The 14,164-nt window shown below is 45.5% G+C and overlaps 2 protein-coding genes across 15 annotated transcripts in view; one reads left to right on the top strand and one right to left on the bottom strand.

Moving 5' to 3' along the window:
* Window positions 1–7,043, top strand: part of FAM118A (family with sequence similarity 118 member A) — a 32,271-nt gene extending 25,228 nt beyond the window's left edge. For 9 of the 14 annotated variants that reach the window (XM_015150560.3, XM_015150557.3, XM_077949331.1 and 6 more), the window contains exons 7-9: window positions 477–509; window positions 1,451–1,534; window positions 5,498–7,043. In XM_015150560.3, the coding sequence (XP_015006046.1) occupies window positions 477–509; window positions 1,451–1,534; window positions 5,498–5,517 (137 nt within the window). In that variant the 3' untranslated portion in view covers window positions 5,518–7,043. The remainder of the gene's footprint in view (window positions 1–476; window positions 510–1,450; window positions 1,535–5,497) is intronic. The other 5 variants (XM_077949336.1, XM_015150563.3, XM_077949337.1 and 2 more) reach the window with 1 other exon arrangement.
* Window positions 7,044–9,065: 2,022 nt separating this feature from the next.
* Window positions 9,066–14,164, bottom strand: part of SMC1B (structural maintenance of chromosomes 1B) — a 64,148-nt gene continuing 59,049 nt past the window's right edge. Inside the window, exons 24-25 of the mRNA XM_001109647.4 lie at window positions 10,531–10,641; window positions 9,066–9,737 (exon numbers count right to left, since the gene is read on the bottom strand). Coding sequence (XP_001109647.2) covers window positions 9,639–9,737; window positions 10,531–10,641 — 210 coding nt within the window. The 3' untranslated portion in view covers window positions 9,066–9,638. The remainder of the gene's footprint in view (window positions 9,738–10,530; window positions 10,642–14,164) is intronic.

Here is a 14,164-nt window from a genome sequence, read left to right as displayed (position 1 = left end):
CCCAGAGCAACCCTGCATGTGCTCGGGCTCCTGGAGTGGGGCTGAGCAGCTTTCTGTCCCGCTGAGGCTCCCTTTCCAGGTTGGGGCAGGCAAGTGGATTCGACAGGCTGCCGGAAGACTGCAAGGTCACTGGGAGTTTTAATCTGTGACTGTCATGAAGGACATTTGTACTCGAATTCATGGAGTGCCACTCCTGATGGGAGAGGAGGCCCATGCCAGTGACAGTCATGTTAGCGACCACGGACACCACGCCACGCTCCCTGTGCCAGCTGGCGCCTTCAGCGAGTCCTCGCACCAAGCCTGGAAGGTGCAGAAGAGAGGGCAGCGGGCGGCCCAGGAGCCCACCGTCCGTGTGGGCCGAGCTGCCCAGAAGCCTGTTGCCAGTCACTGCCGTTCCTAGTCACTGCCTGCCAGTGGCTGAGGAGGACGAGCTCTGGGTGTCTCGGCTCCACTGACTGCTTTTCTTTCTCCTTCAGATGCTGACCGAGTGGACAGCACCACATTATTGGGTAAAGCAGATCTTTCTTCTCGCCAGCCTGTTTTTTGCCTACACATTCCATTGTCTTCTGTCATTCACTGTAAAATCATAAACGTTTGTTTTTCACCTTAAATAATTAGCTTGTATTAAGACAGCCCCACTGAAGATGATAAATAGCCATGCATTAGCATGGTGCCTGCCACACCGAGACACTAAAAGCCATCCCTTTGACGAGGAAGCACAGCCGGATCACACGTGGGCCAGCTGGCACCTGAGAATAATTTCTTGCCCTAGAACCAAGAGTGACAGGGGACTTGGAACAGGTTCTATTTGTGGGATACCTTGTGGGGCAAGATGCAGTGCCTTAGAATGACCCAGCTCTTCCGCAGCGTTCATTGCACGGGTCTGAGCTTTCACACAGAAGCTTCTATTTAATCCTTGTTTGAAATGTGAACGCTCTTATTGCTGGGCTCAGTTCTGCCTGGTTATACATTTAACAAGACTTGGTGGCTACAAGCGTCCTCCTGTGTGTGAACTGGGCACCAGGTGCCTCCCCTTGCTGAGCCATTTGGGTAAAAGGGACTCTGGTGAGTGGCGCGGAGGCCTCTGTGCGCAGCCCCGTTTTCCCTGCCTGTTTGGCCCAGTGCGTTCACAGATGAGAAAACGCGCATCGATGTGGGAGCTGCTCGCATCACATCCATGTTAGTGGTGCGGGAAGTATAAAACCGCCGCAGTCAGCTTCCCATCCACCTATTCCCGTGCGAAAGGACGTCTTTATTACAGTCGCTTTCTTACTGAAATGCGACTCCCGGAAGCATGGCTTTCTTTGGAGAGAAGCCGTAGTGCGGTCAGTGTCATCTGCAGGGGATGGCAGGGTCTGTTTGGCCTATGCTTCAGTAAGGTCACATTTATAAACTGTGCCTCGGCGGGTGGATTCTAAATAAACAAGCTTAATACATTTTCCTCTTTCAGGTAATGCATGCCAGGACTGTGCAAAGAGGAAGTTAGAAGAGAATGGAATTGAAGTTTCAAAAAAACTCAGACAATCAGATACTGGTATTGTGTCCGTTCTTTTTGTGGGGAGCTGCCTCAGGTCTGTCTGGTTGGCAGGCATCTTCAGGGACCATGCCGCGCTTTAATGCTCCGGGCCCTGTGGTGGGAGGATGGTGCATACATTCTGTCAGGGCCAGAGAGCACAGGAGGCTTAGCAGAGACCCTGACCTCTCACCCCAACCCAATTCCAACTGCCCAGAGGTGCTGGTGCCTCTTTAGAAAACTGTTATGGAGAAAACATACACTAGGAAGGTGCAGCGGGCAGAAGGGTGCTGTCTACAAAAAGAAAAGTTAAAAACATGAATAAAAAGTGCACAAGTTATGTAAGGTCAGCTCAGTGCATTTTTGCAAAGTGCACGCTCCCATCTAATCACACCCAGTTGAGGTAGCAGCATTGCCAGGACCCCCCTTGTCACTCTCCAGCCTTCTCCAGCCCCTAAGGGTGACCACTAGCCTGATGCATGTCACCCGAGTCTCTGTAGAAAAGCACTTTAAATCATTTGAGCTGTGCTGCCTGTTACAGACTGAGATGTAAGTGACTGAACTATCTAAACAGTGTATTTGAATAGGCCTCTCTGTTGACACTACGAAGGGCGATCTCGCTCGTTCGTGCCGGTCCCTCCCTCTCCCCTTCTCCTCCTCCTCCCAGGTTTGCGTAGTGCTGTGTGTTATTTCTCATTCTTTAAATAACAGACTTAAGCCAGACTTCCCAACACGAAGCCTGGGCTGGATGGCCACCCGCTTGCGTATCCCACCCCCTGGCCCGCCGGCTTCCCCGTTTTGTTGCTCTCCGTGGTGACAGGACAGAAGGGAAATGAGACCCCCAGTCTGTCTGTAGGTTGACTATAAAAGTCGGCAAACAAAAGCATTTCCTTGATGAAAACAGCGTCAGTGTTCTTTCCTGCTTAGCCAGCTTGTGGCGGTGGCCGTGGGCCCAGTGCCACGGCACCTGTGCCAGCTGCAGATGTGTTCTCAATGTCAGGGTCAAATGTGGCTTGTTCTTACATTCCATTCTCCCATGTTTTATTGTTTAATATTGGGGCTTTGAGACATTTGTGTTACTTCTTATTTTTTGAGGAGTTTTTAGGTTCTTCTTTCCCCTTTGTTTTCCAAAAAATAACATTTCCCAATATTCTTAAATGTATGCATTCCCTCAGCTTTCAGAACTAAGAATTTTTTTTTAAAAAAAGTATGCATTCTCTTCATCCTGCCACCCCACGTCTCCCAGGACACCTTCTCCTGGTCAGCTCCGTGGGGGACTGCTGTGTGCCTGCCTCCCGAGCTTCCCTCCTCCTCTCTGAGATGGAGGCCCAGGTCTCCCTTGTTCTGGCCCCCCGTCCATCCTGCTAGTAGCTCCTGAGGCTGCTTCTGCAGAGCCCTGTGCGGGGTCGCCTCCCGAGGGCGATGTGTCTGCAGGTGTCTGTGCCATCCTCACGCTCGTTGGTAGTTTTGGCGTGGGATTCTTGGTTGTGATTCCCCCAGACTCCACTGTCTGAAGACCAGGTTTCCTATGAAGAGGGTCTGATGGGAACCTGTTCCCAGTGATTTGAAGGTACCCGTTGCTTTTTTTCCTGGGAGTTTTTAGGGTCCCCTTTTCCCTTGAGTAGAAATCCAATGAGGATGTATTTAGGTGGAAAACTTTTTTTACCTGCCTTATTCACGTGTTCTTTTTCTTCCTCCATTTCTCCAGTTCTGGAATAGTCTGTGATTCTCTTTATTTCTTCTTTCCATCTTCTCTGTTCTCCCTTTCTGGAAGTCATACTAGTTGGGATTGCTTGGATTGATTTCCACTGTCTTTTAAGTTTTCTCTGATGTCTTTTTTTTATTTTTTGAGACAGAGTCTTCTGTCGCCCAGGCTGGAGTGCAGTGGCGCAATCTCGGCTCACTGCAACCTCTGCCTCTGGGGTTCGAGCCATTCTCCTGCCTCAGCCTCCTGAGCAGCTGGGACTACAGGCGCCCACCACCATGCCCGACTAATTTTGTATTTTTAGTATAGATGGGGTTTCACTATGTTGGCCAGGCTGGTCTCAAACTCCTGACCTTGTGATCCACCCACTTTGGCCTCCCAAACTGCTGGGATTATAGGCGTGAGCCACTGCACCCAGCCAAGCTCTAGTTTTCTTAGTTACCTTTTCTCAGAGCATCTGCTGTTCTATGTCTGTGAGAACTCTGGAGACAGAAGTCAATCTGGTTATCTGACTCTACTACATTCCTGAAAACAGTGGGAGAGAGGATTTTCATATAGGAGTTTATATTTTAGTACTTCATATAAGTAAACCAAAGTAAAACACTCTTAAAAAACTACATAGCAGTCCACCAAAAATTTCTGAGAGCTGTGAAGCATCCAGCTTTTCAGTTACCTCTTCATTTAACATTGAAATCCTTCAGCGGGTATGTTGGAGCAGTATTATGTCCCTGCATGTTCCTTCAACACCACAGGGACCATGTGCAACAGTACATGTTATAAAGATTCATAGTGAGTGCAAACTTAGTCAAGTAAAATAAGGCAGTTCTAAAAGGGCCAGCTGCAGAGTGAATTATAGCGCAAGTGAGGGCTGGCAGCAGGGGGTGGGGGTGCCCTAGTGTCCTGCCGTCCAGGGGCAGGAAAGATGAGAGTGAACTGGTGTGGGGGTCCTCATGGGAGAGCTGTGAGGGGCAGCTGTCGCAGACTCGACATCCTCTCGTTTAGTTTTATACAACTTTGGCCAGGCGCGGTGGCTCACACCTGTCGTCCCAGCACTTTGGGAGGCTGAGGCAGGTGGATCACCTGAGGTCAGGAGTTTGAGACCAGCCTGGCCAACATGGGGAAACCCCATCTCTACTGAAAATACAAAAATTAGCCAGGCGTGGTGGCACGTGCCTGTAGTCCCAGCTACTCAGGAGGCTGAGGCAGGAGAATTGCTTGAACCTGGGAGGCAGAGGTTGCAGTGAGCCGAGATTGTGCCATTGTACTCCAGCCAGGGTGACAGAGCAAGACTCCGTCTCAAAAAAGATAAAATAATAATAATAGTTTTATAGAACTTCAGGTGCACTTGGGGGCACACACGTTTTAGAGAATTAGATTTTGATAGTGTTTTGGATCAGACTGAAATATTTTTGCAAATATTTGGATTGTGAGTTCAGCTAGTAGAACCATCGTGTAAGTAAAAACAAAACACAAAACTGGTGTTCTGTGAACTGTTTCCTCTGGGGTAGGTGGTTCTTTCCCACAACTTTCTTTCATGTTCCTTGTTTGTTTTCTGCACATATGGGCTCCTCCAGTGCCTGCTGACAAGAACGAAGGCCCGGGCAATTATGCTCAATAGATTGGCTTTCTTCTGCCGTTGCTCTTGTTTTGTGTACATAGACTTTGTCCCCCCGTAGCCTACCTCTGACTGGTGTGCGCATCAGGAGGCAGGGCCTACTGCCTGGTAGACCTTGCTGTGGAGCATTGGGCAGGGATTTTCTTCAGTACCTGTGAGATCTGTGCTCCTAGACGCCATCACCTGCACCTGCAGTCCCAGTTGTCCCCACACAGTCATGTCTCCTTAGGGCGAAGCTCCTGGCCTCTGTTGTACAGAAAGCCTTGGCCTGTCCTGCATGTGGGTGAGAGAAGCCAAGCCCGGGGATCCCAGAGGAATCGACAGGCTGCTTCTCCATACCTCCAACAGGCTCTCACTGTATGTTTGTTGAAATTGCCCCATCCTCAGTCCACTAAGAAATAAAAGAGCATCCATGTTCATGGATTGAGATTCCCACAGATGGTTGCAAATGTAATTGTCATCACTTGCTTGATCCCCTGATGGTATTGATAATTACACAAGGTCATTTCCAGACAGTGACTACTGTTTCCATTGTGGAGGGGTTTTCTAAGTCTTCTGCACGTAAGAACAATTGTAAAGCAGTTTCTGAAATAGAAATCTATTGCAAATAATTTCTTTTAGCTGGACTTTAACCCTTGGGCATATCGTTCTTTTATTTAAACAGATGATGCTGGAGGGTCTTGAAATCTTTAAAACCAGTAAAACCTGCAACTTGAAAACCAGCCTTCTGTAACCACAGTGCCCAAACGAAGAGGAATGCGTGGAGAACTCCACGTGGATCTCTGATTGCAAAACCTCACATACACCAAGAGAGCCACATGGGCGTGTGGCCCTCAAGGCTGGGTGAGAGGGCTCCCCTGTGTGTTGAACTGTGCAGGAGGTGACGCGGACACACTTCAGGTGGACTTTGCAAGGACTGATGGACAGCTACCTCAGGGGCCAGGATCCATGGGAAGGGGTGGACCTGGTGTTCCCGTTCCCATCTGACAGGCTCTCTTTTGTCAAGGTGGTATTTTTTGTAATAAAAGGGGAAGAGTAAAGACTGTCCAAGCAACAGTAGTTGCCAAAGAGAAAATACGAAATAGACACTTTTTTTTTTTTTTTTTTTTTTTGAGTCAGAGTCTCACTGTCACCCAGGGCAGAGTGCAGTAGTGTGATCTCAGCTCACTGCAGCCTCCACCTCCTGGGCTCAAGTGATTCTCCTGCCTCAGCCTCCCGAGTAGCTGGGATTACAGGCGTCCACCACCATGCCTGGCTAATTTTTGTATTTTTAGTAGAGTTGGAGTTTCACCATGTTGGCCAGGCTGGTCTCGAACTCTTGACCTCAGGTGATCCACCTGCCTCAGCCTCCCAAAGTGCTGGGATTACAGGCATGAGCCACTGCGCCCAGCGAAATAAACACGTTATAATTTGTATGTGGAAACATGTTACTATAGAAAGCATTTTAAAGGTATGTTTGTTCCACTGTTAAATAGTAAAGAATGAATCCGCTAGTGAAAATGGTATGTTTTTAGGGAGAACTGGATCAAAGGGCTTCTTTGGAATTAGTTTTAGTAACTTCTGTTCCAAAGAAACACAGGTCTGATATTGCTAAGAACTGTGAAATCAGAGGAGCCAGAGGCCCTTTGCCGAAGTTCAGGCCAGCGTTGTGCAGGGCCACTGTGGCACTGACAACCAGGACAGCCCAAGTTTGAAAGACCAGGTTTCAAACATTATAAATTCCAGGCTTTGCAAGTCTGTTATTGTCTCTTAAAATTCTCTTCTATGGCCCATATTAAGGGAGTTTGCAGAGAGTGAGGGAGGCAAAACTTGAAAAGGGCCTGCAACACTTTAAACCTTCTCAGGTTCACCCACATGAAACGGCTGTGCTGGGTGCGCTGCTGGTGCCGGGGAACTTCTCTGACTGTGACACAGCAGCGGCTTCTGTGGTGGTTCATGAGTGGCCCTACGGTCAGGGGTTCTCTTTGGAAATAAACAGCCCTGCTTGGTTTCAGTTTGAGGCCACTTATCTTCAATGTGACATTTCTTGCCAAGCCCTGTGACACTCCCCATTGATGACTCCCACAGGTACAGAGAAAGTTAAGAACAGGAAATAGAAGGGTAGAATGCAAAGGGAGGGAGATAAGCCCTGAAAACTTTTTTTTTCTTTTTGAAGCATGGAAAACAAATATTTTATGCCACTCCAGCCATAAATAAAATTTTAACTTCAACCCTGTGTGCTCAGTGTTTCTTTAGTTATGCCAAGGCTTGCTAGAATGCTATTTAGTGAGAATTTGTAGCTTGAGTTGCCACCCAACTGTGAAATCAACTAAATGATTACTTGAATGTGTTTAAATGTTTTAAAAAGCAAACATTATAAATTATTGTTTTAAATGTCATTTACTAAGTGCAGTCAGGGAATATCTGAATCTGAGAGCTGGCCAGACACAGGGTATAGCAGAATTACAGGTGTAGAGGATGCTGTGCAGTAGGATGTAAAGGTCATTACAGCCCATTTTAAGAAAAGCTTTGTGTTCTCTGCTGGAGGACGCAGCCATGTTGCTGTACCACATGGATGTATCTAGTTGGTTCTGTTGTATGCTCGTTGTAGAATGTAAAGTTTATTCCAGTGCGATTGATAGATTAGAGGCAACTCCAGCATAGTGTACTTGCTTGCGTATAGTTTAGTCAGTGAGAAACATCACATGAGGAGGCAACAAAGTTGGCCCTGCTGTTTACTGCCTCAAGCTAGAATAGCCATTACATTTTAAAATGGTTACATTTTAAGGCAGGGTAGCTGAAACCTGTAATCCCAGCACTTTGGGAGGCTGAGGCGGGCAGACCACTTGAGGCCAGGAGTTTGAGACCAGCCTGGCCAACATGGTGAAACCCTGTCTCTACTAAAAATACAAAAATTAGCTTGGCGTGGTGGCGTGCGCCTGTAATCCCAGCTACTTGGGAGACTGACGCAGGAGAATCACTTGAACCAAGGAGGCAGAGGTTGCAGTGAGCCCAGATCGCACCACTGCAGTCCAGCCTGGTCGACAGGGAAATTCCATCTAAAATAAATAAATAAAAAATAAAAATAAAATGGTTAAAATTTAAAGTTATACAAGTACCTGCTAAGAACCTCCTTACTATCTCAACAAAGCCTGAATATGTACTGTGGCCCTTAAATTAGGTTACTGGGCATGCTCTGTTATATCAGAAATGACTGAATTTGGTGGGATCACTGATGGTCTGTCTGTAAGTCAAAGTTATGAAAGAGAACAGCCAAGTGCGGCGGCTCACGCCTGTAATCCCAGCACTTTGAGAGGCTGAGACGGGTGGGATCGCTTAAGGCCAGGAGTTCGAGATCAGCCTGGCCAATGTGGTGAAACCTTGTCTCTGCTAAAAATACAAAAATCAGCAGGGCACGGTGGCGGGTGCCTGTAGTCCCAGCTACTTGGGAGGCTGAGGCAGGAGAATTGCTTGAACCCACGAGGTGGAGGTTGCAGTGAGTAGAGATCGTGCCACCGCACTGCAGCCTGGGCGACAGAACGAGACTCCGTGTCAAAAAAGGACAAATAGAGTGGCTTCTGCTGTCTGCAGTTCATAGAGGTCAGCTATCTCACCGTACTGGAAGTCCCCCTCAGGGAAGGAACCAAATCTTTTTGAGATTTAATTTCTTCCTCACAGAGTGCATTCTGTTACTACATGAAACAGTGTTGTTAAAACGGATACATTTACTCAGGAGGCTACTCCTTGGTTAGCACTTGGGCCCAAAGCGGTCTAAAGTGGAAGCCCACCTCAGAATTTTCTTGTTCTTTTTTTTTTTTTTTTTTTTTTGAGACAGTCTCTGTCACCCAGGCTGGAGTACAGTGGTGCAATCGCAGGTCACTGCAGCCTCCACCTCCTGGGTTCAAGCAATTCTCCTGCCTCAGCCTCCCAAGTAGTTGGGATTACAGGTGCACTCCATCATGCCTGGCTAATTTTTGTATTTTTAGTAGAGACAGGGTTTCACATTGGCCAGGCTGGTCTCGAACTCCTGAGCTCAAGTGATCCACCCACCTCAGCCTCCCAAAGTGCTGGGATTACCAGCATGTGAGCTGCCGCGCCTGGCCTGTCTTGTTCCATTTTGAAGTGGAAATGAAGTGGTGAAAGTGCAGCTTTCCTGCACATAACAACGTTTGTAAGTAGAGAAGTCAGTTGTCACTTGAGAAACTCTGTATTCTTCAATATTTCTGTAACAGAAATTCTATTTAGAAGAATTCGGATTGCATTGTAACATATAATTCAATTTCACCATTAAAGTATTTTTTGGCTTCTAAAATTCTACATTGGAGACATCTGAAATTAGAACATGTTTTATTGATATTTTCAATACTAACATAGTTTCTCTGAAACCATTTCCCAAAAGCCAGGTTCAACAGTTTATTAACAATCTTATAACTAGTATGTTTAAAAACCAAAGAGTAGTTCCCTTCAGGATTACTTGGGTACAAGGCAAGATCAGAGTGAAGATGAAGCCGAATTCAAAATTTTTCTAACCAGACTAGCTTATTTCAAAATAGAAGTTAGAATTATAGTACAAAGTTGTATCTTTTGTTTGTTTTTTAAAAACTCATTTAACACCAGCTCTCACTGAAAACTTTCCCTACTAACTAGAAAGGGGTCTGAACACTCAACTGAAGTGAGCTACAGCCTCTTTAGCTACAGCAACTAAGGTTTCTCTTAAAGGGTGCACCAGGCTGGTCCCGCTTGCTCCAGACGTCGTCTGTGGAGGAGCTGTGTGAGTATTAGAGTGGAAACTGAACAGTGATCAGGAGCCCGCTGCAGGGCTGCCCCTAGCGGGACTCTCCGTGTCTCTTGCTTTCTTGGCCTTCAGTGTCTGGATACTGAGAAAGATCTAGGGTCAAAATTCGGCTGAACATGCAGTCATCGTACTAAAATAGAAGACAGTTAAAAGTTCTCTTAATTAGGGAAAAAGTATTAAAGTAAAATAAGAGCCATTAGTGAGTCTAGAATTGCATTTAAAAGGTATCTTCTTCAACCTAAAAAGACAACAGCATTTATATCGGTTGTGGGTTTTTTTGGTGTTATCTGGTAGGAGAATTTCCATTGCTCATGCATTATATTTCCAGGTGGTCCCCTAACATTCTGTAGGCACAGGAAGGTAAATTTTTACCTTTGCTTAAAGGAAAATTCAGGAAGTAAATCCTAACTGTCCAAAACCACATGACCTGAACTAGTGGCTCTACTCCATGAGTTCAGATTAGAATTTTCAATGGCTTGAGAAAGGTGTGTTCACATTTTAGAAGTTACTATACAACTTGGAACTTCTAATGTATTTCTTTGTTTTGTCCTCAGATACCTTTGGAGGATAAATGGTTCCTTGCTCTACCATAGTGCATTTGTTTTTGCTTAAAACACTGAAACATTACAGAAATAAGTATAATGTTAACAGTTAGTGTAAATTAACATGGACTATTATTTCACAAAACAATACTTATTGTTCTGCAATTTTCCATTTGCTTTTTTCACTTAAAATATATCTTCAATCTCTATGTATTGTCTAGGAAAACACCAGTAGTTATTTTTAATCTTATTTGACTAAAAAATCATTTCAGCCTTAGACTCCATTTGGAAGTTTTCATTATAAAAGGAAAGCCCGGTGGCTGTCAGGGTCCTAAGGGAAGTTGGCAGTGGGTACACTCCTCCCCTCTGATTTGTCTTTACCTCAGGATAGATGCCGATCAGTGCGTCGGCTCTGGAGTAGAACTCTTCTTTTAGGGAGATGACTATCATCTGAAACTGGTCTTGAGTTTGCTCTTTGATGTAACTTGACACCTGGAAGAAATAAAAAAACATTTCACTAGGAAAGAAAGGCCTTGCCTGGGCTCTGGGGACAGTAATTCTGCATGTCTCTGAGTCTGGACAAGGACTTATCCACCTTTCCAATAATTCAATAAATCCCCAACAACTGCAGAAATGGAAATAGATTCTAAAATGAGATAAACTTCATTAAACCTATGATCTAAAACTTTAAGAACATTTTAAAGAATAAAGCTCCAACTTAAGATACTGTGGTGTAAATAGGTAATCAGCCTTTATAACAAGAAAAAAACTACCACTCGAAGTATTTTTTGAGGGTGAAAAAGGACTGGTATTTACACTTACAACCTCCAGGCCAGGCGCAGTGGCTCATGCCTGTAATCCCAGCACTTTGGGATCCACCCGAGGCGGGTGGATCAGTGGAGGTCAGGAGTTCAAAACCAGCCTGGCCAACATGGCGAACCCTGTCTGTATTAAAAATACAAAAAGTTAGGCAGGCATGGTGGCAGGCGGCTGTAATCTCAGCTATTCAGGAGGCTGAGGCAGGAAAATCCTTTGAACCCGGGAGGCGGAGGTTGCAGTGAGCCGAGATTGTGCCACTGCACTCCAGGCTGGGCGACAGAGAGAGAGACTCCATCTAACAACAACAACAGCAAAAATCCAAAATAATTTCCATCTTCCTATTTTGCCAACTCAAAGCCTGAAAGGAAAAACAGGGCAATTATGTATGTATTTGTAATCCATAATCAAGTCATTTGGTTAGAGGTGAACTCTGGTTCCTTAAGGAAGCTCAATTCCAAGGAAATGAGAAGTGCAAAATGGACTCAATAGAGATGAGTCTTAGTGAACAAACTACTCAGAACTTGGACAGTGATAAACCCCAAGAAAAGAAAAGCTACCAACAGTTTAACAAAAGTACTGCCAACTCCTGGGATTTCGCTGAGGGCCTAGAATGGGTCTTCTCCATGTGCACCAAAGATCCTGTGGACACAAGCTCTGGAAGTATTGGAATGGCAGCTTCCATTGAGGAATGAGTGGTCATGTTTTACATGAGAAAGGAAAGAACTGCTCTATGATGCTGAATTCATAGAAGGAACTTCCAGTATTAGAGGCAATGGTAGTAGCCACTATGACAGGGCTGAATAAAGGTCTTGGGCCCATAATAGGAAAAGAAGGGGAGACAGGATGCGAAGATGCAGGGCATGCATTTTTCCTGCAGAGTTACCTGTTGTAAATGTTGGGTACCCTGATCACAAGAGGGAGTGAAGGGTGCTTCATAGTTCCTCATACTACATAACTGCTCATACTCAATTCAGCAACGGAGTGTCAGAAAGATACGTCTCAAAGGGATAATGCAATTAAGAGGTTTTAGTACATAGGATGGGTACTAATAAGAGTCTTAAGTAAGACCTAGTACCTGGAGATGCCACCAATGCAAACATCTAATTTTTCCTCAAACATAGATACCTTAAATGCAGCCAAGAAAAGATAGCCACAAGATTTCCCCTCACAGAATGTGGGATATAAAGTGCCAAAATTATCCTCCTAAGGGGAGATTTCTCCCAAATGAGTCAGCCATGGAGTCCAGTCATTTGATGCACACTCGCTGGCATTCAAGAGACAACTCAAGATGTTCTTCTGTTCCTATGTTTTCTTTCCCCAGCTACCATGAAGTTTCTGGCAGAGACTTTTTGGGGGTATGGAGTTGATGTGATACTCTTGTGTATCCTGTGCCATGTTAAAAATGCAGGGCCTTCAAGAGATTTTCTCAGATGAATACCACTTGAGAAATGCCCAAAGACTACATTCATGCCATCAGAGGGTACCTCAGGTTGCAGCTACCCAGGCAATTCATGTGAGACTCAACAGAGTAAGAAATCAAGGAGGTCAGCTTCGGAGGTGCAAAACCTGCTGGGCAGTACCCTGAGGCTGCAAACATCTCTCAAGCATGGGCTCCTTAACATCACTCACAAGGCCAGGTTATAAACCAGAATGCCAATTTCTTTCTTTTTTTCTTTTTAAATTTCTTTATAATAGAGGCAAGGTCTCACTATGTTGCCCAGGCTGGTCTCGAACTCCTGAACTCAAGTGATCCTCCCGCCTCAGCCTCCCAAAGTGTTGGAATTACAGGCATGAGCCACCGCACCTGTCCCAGAATGCCAATTTATAAATAAATGATGAGAAATACATATGTCAGCATGACCACAGCAGCCACCTTGTAAGCAGCCATTAATACAAAGCCTGGTCATTTCTAGAAGATGGATGGGCCTGGAATCAGAACCAGGAGACTCTAATTCACCCATCTCCAAGAATGAATGGCCCCAGTAGCAGAACCATGATACCGGGAACTCTGCAGGCCGATGCTACTCTTCCCCTGGGCAGTGTCAGGCACTGCCAGGATTTGCCTCCATCCTTTGTTCATGTTCCATAGCAGACCCCACTCTCATGTCCAAAATTCAATCCAGTCACCATTAAGATGTGTGGGCTGACAGCCCAGCTCTTTCAGGTGCGCCAGCTCTGAGTATCTACCCACTGATCCTTGAGTGCTGACTAAAGTTTAACTCCTAAGTGTGAAACTGTTCCTTAGTTCTCTCATTCTCTCAAAGACTGAAAACAGGATCATGCTCAAGTACAGTAAATTGCTGGATACATTTTGATAGAACTGGGAGGTAGGGCTGGCGTGGTGGCTGACGCCTGTAATCCCATCGCTTTGGGAGGTTGAAACGGGTAGATCCCTTGAGCCCAAGAGTTCGAGACCAGCCTTGGCAACATGGTGAAACCCCATTTCCAACAAAAACACAAAAATTAGCCAGTCTCATAACCTGGTCTCAAAATAAATAAATAGATTAAAATTTTTTTAAAAATGGGAAGGTAGGATTTTAAACTTTAATTCTTTTGGAATTTATTTAGAGATGGTACTCTTGGACTTTGTAAGTGGAGACTTAACAAGGCCCTGCCACAGGGCCTATTAGGGGTTCTCTAACTCCCAATATCTAGATTTGGTGAGAAACCTGTTATGCCAGCAGTAACACTGTTGATCAAGTACAGTGATCCTCATTTGACCCCCATGTTGATTGTCCCATCAACTCTGGAAGGTCCCCTAAGCTTTGAACGAAAACTACCCTGAATCAACTTGTTTCAGATATTTATCTTAGATTTTAAAAGGACTAATTTTTTTTTTGTTTTTTATTTTTTATTTTTTCTGGAGTGCAGTGGCATGGTCTCGGCTCACTGCAATCTCTGTCTCTCAGGCTCAGGTGATCCTCCCACCTCAGCCTCTTGAGTAGCTGGGACCACAGATGTGTGCCACCATGCTCAGATAATTTTTTTTTTTCACACTTTTTGTAGGGACAAGGTCTCCTTATATTGCCCAGGCTGGTCTCAAACTCTTGGACTCAAGCAATCCACCCGCCTTGGCCTCCCAAAGTGCTGGGATTACAGGCATAAGCCAACAAGCCCAGCCTACAAGGAATGATTTTTTTATTTTATTTATTTATTTTTTTGAGACAGAGTCTCACTCTGTTACCCAGGCTGGAGT

Source organism: Macaca mulatta, chromosome 10, assembly GCF_049350105.2.
Source record: "Macaca mulatta isolate MMU2019108-1 chromosome 10, T2T-MMU8v2.0, whole genome shotgun sequence".
NCBI classification, from domain to species: domain Eukaryota; kingdom Metazoa; phylum Chordata; class Mammalia; order Primates; family Cercopithecidae; genus Macaca; species Macaca mulatta.
The sequence above is the reverse complement of the archived record's forward strand: the minus strand, read 5'-3'. Positions and strand labels throughout refer to the sequence as shown.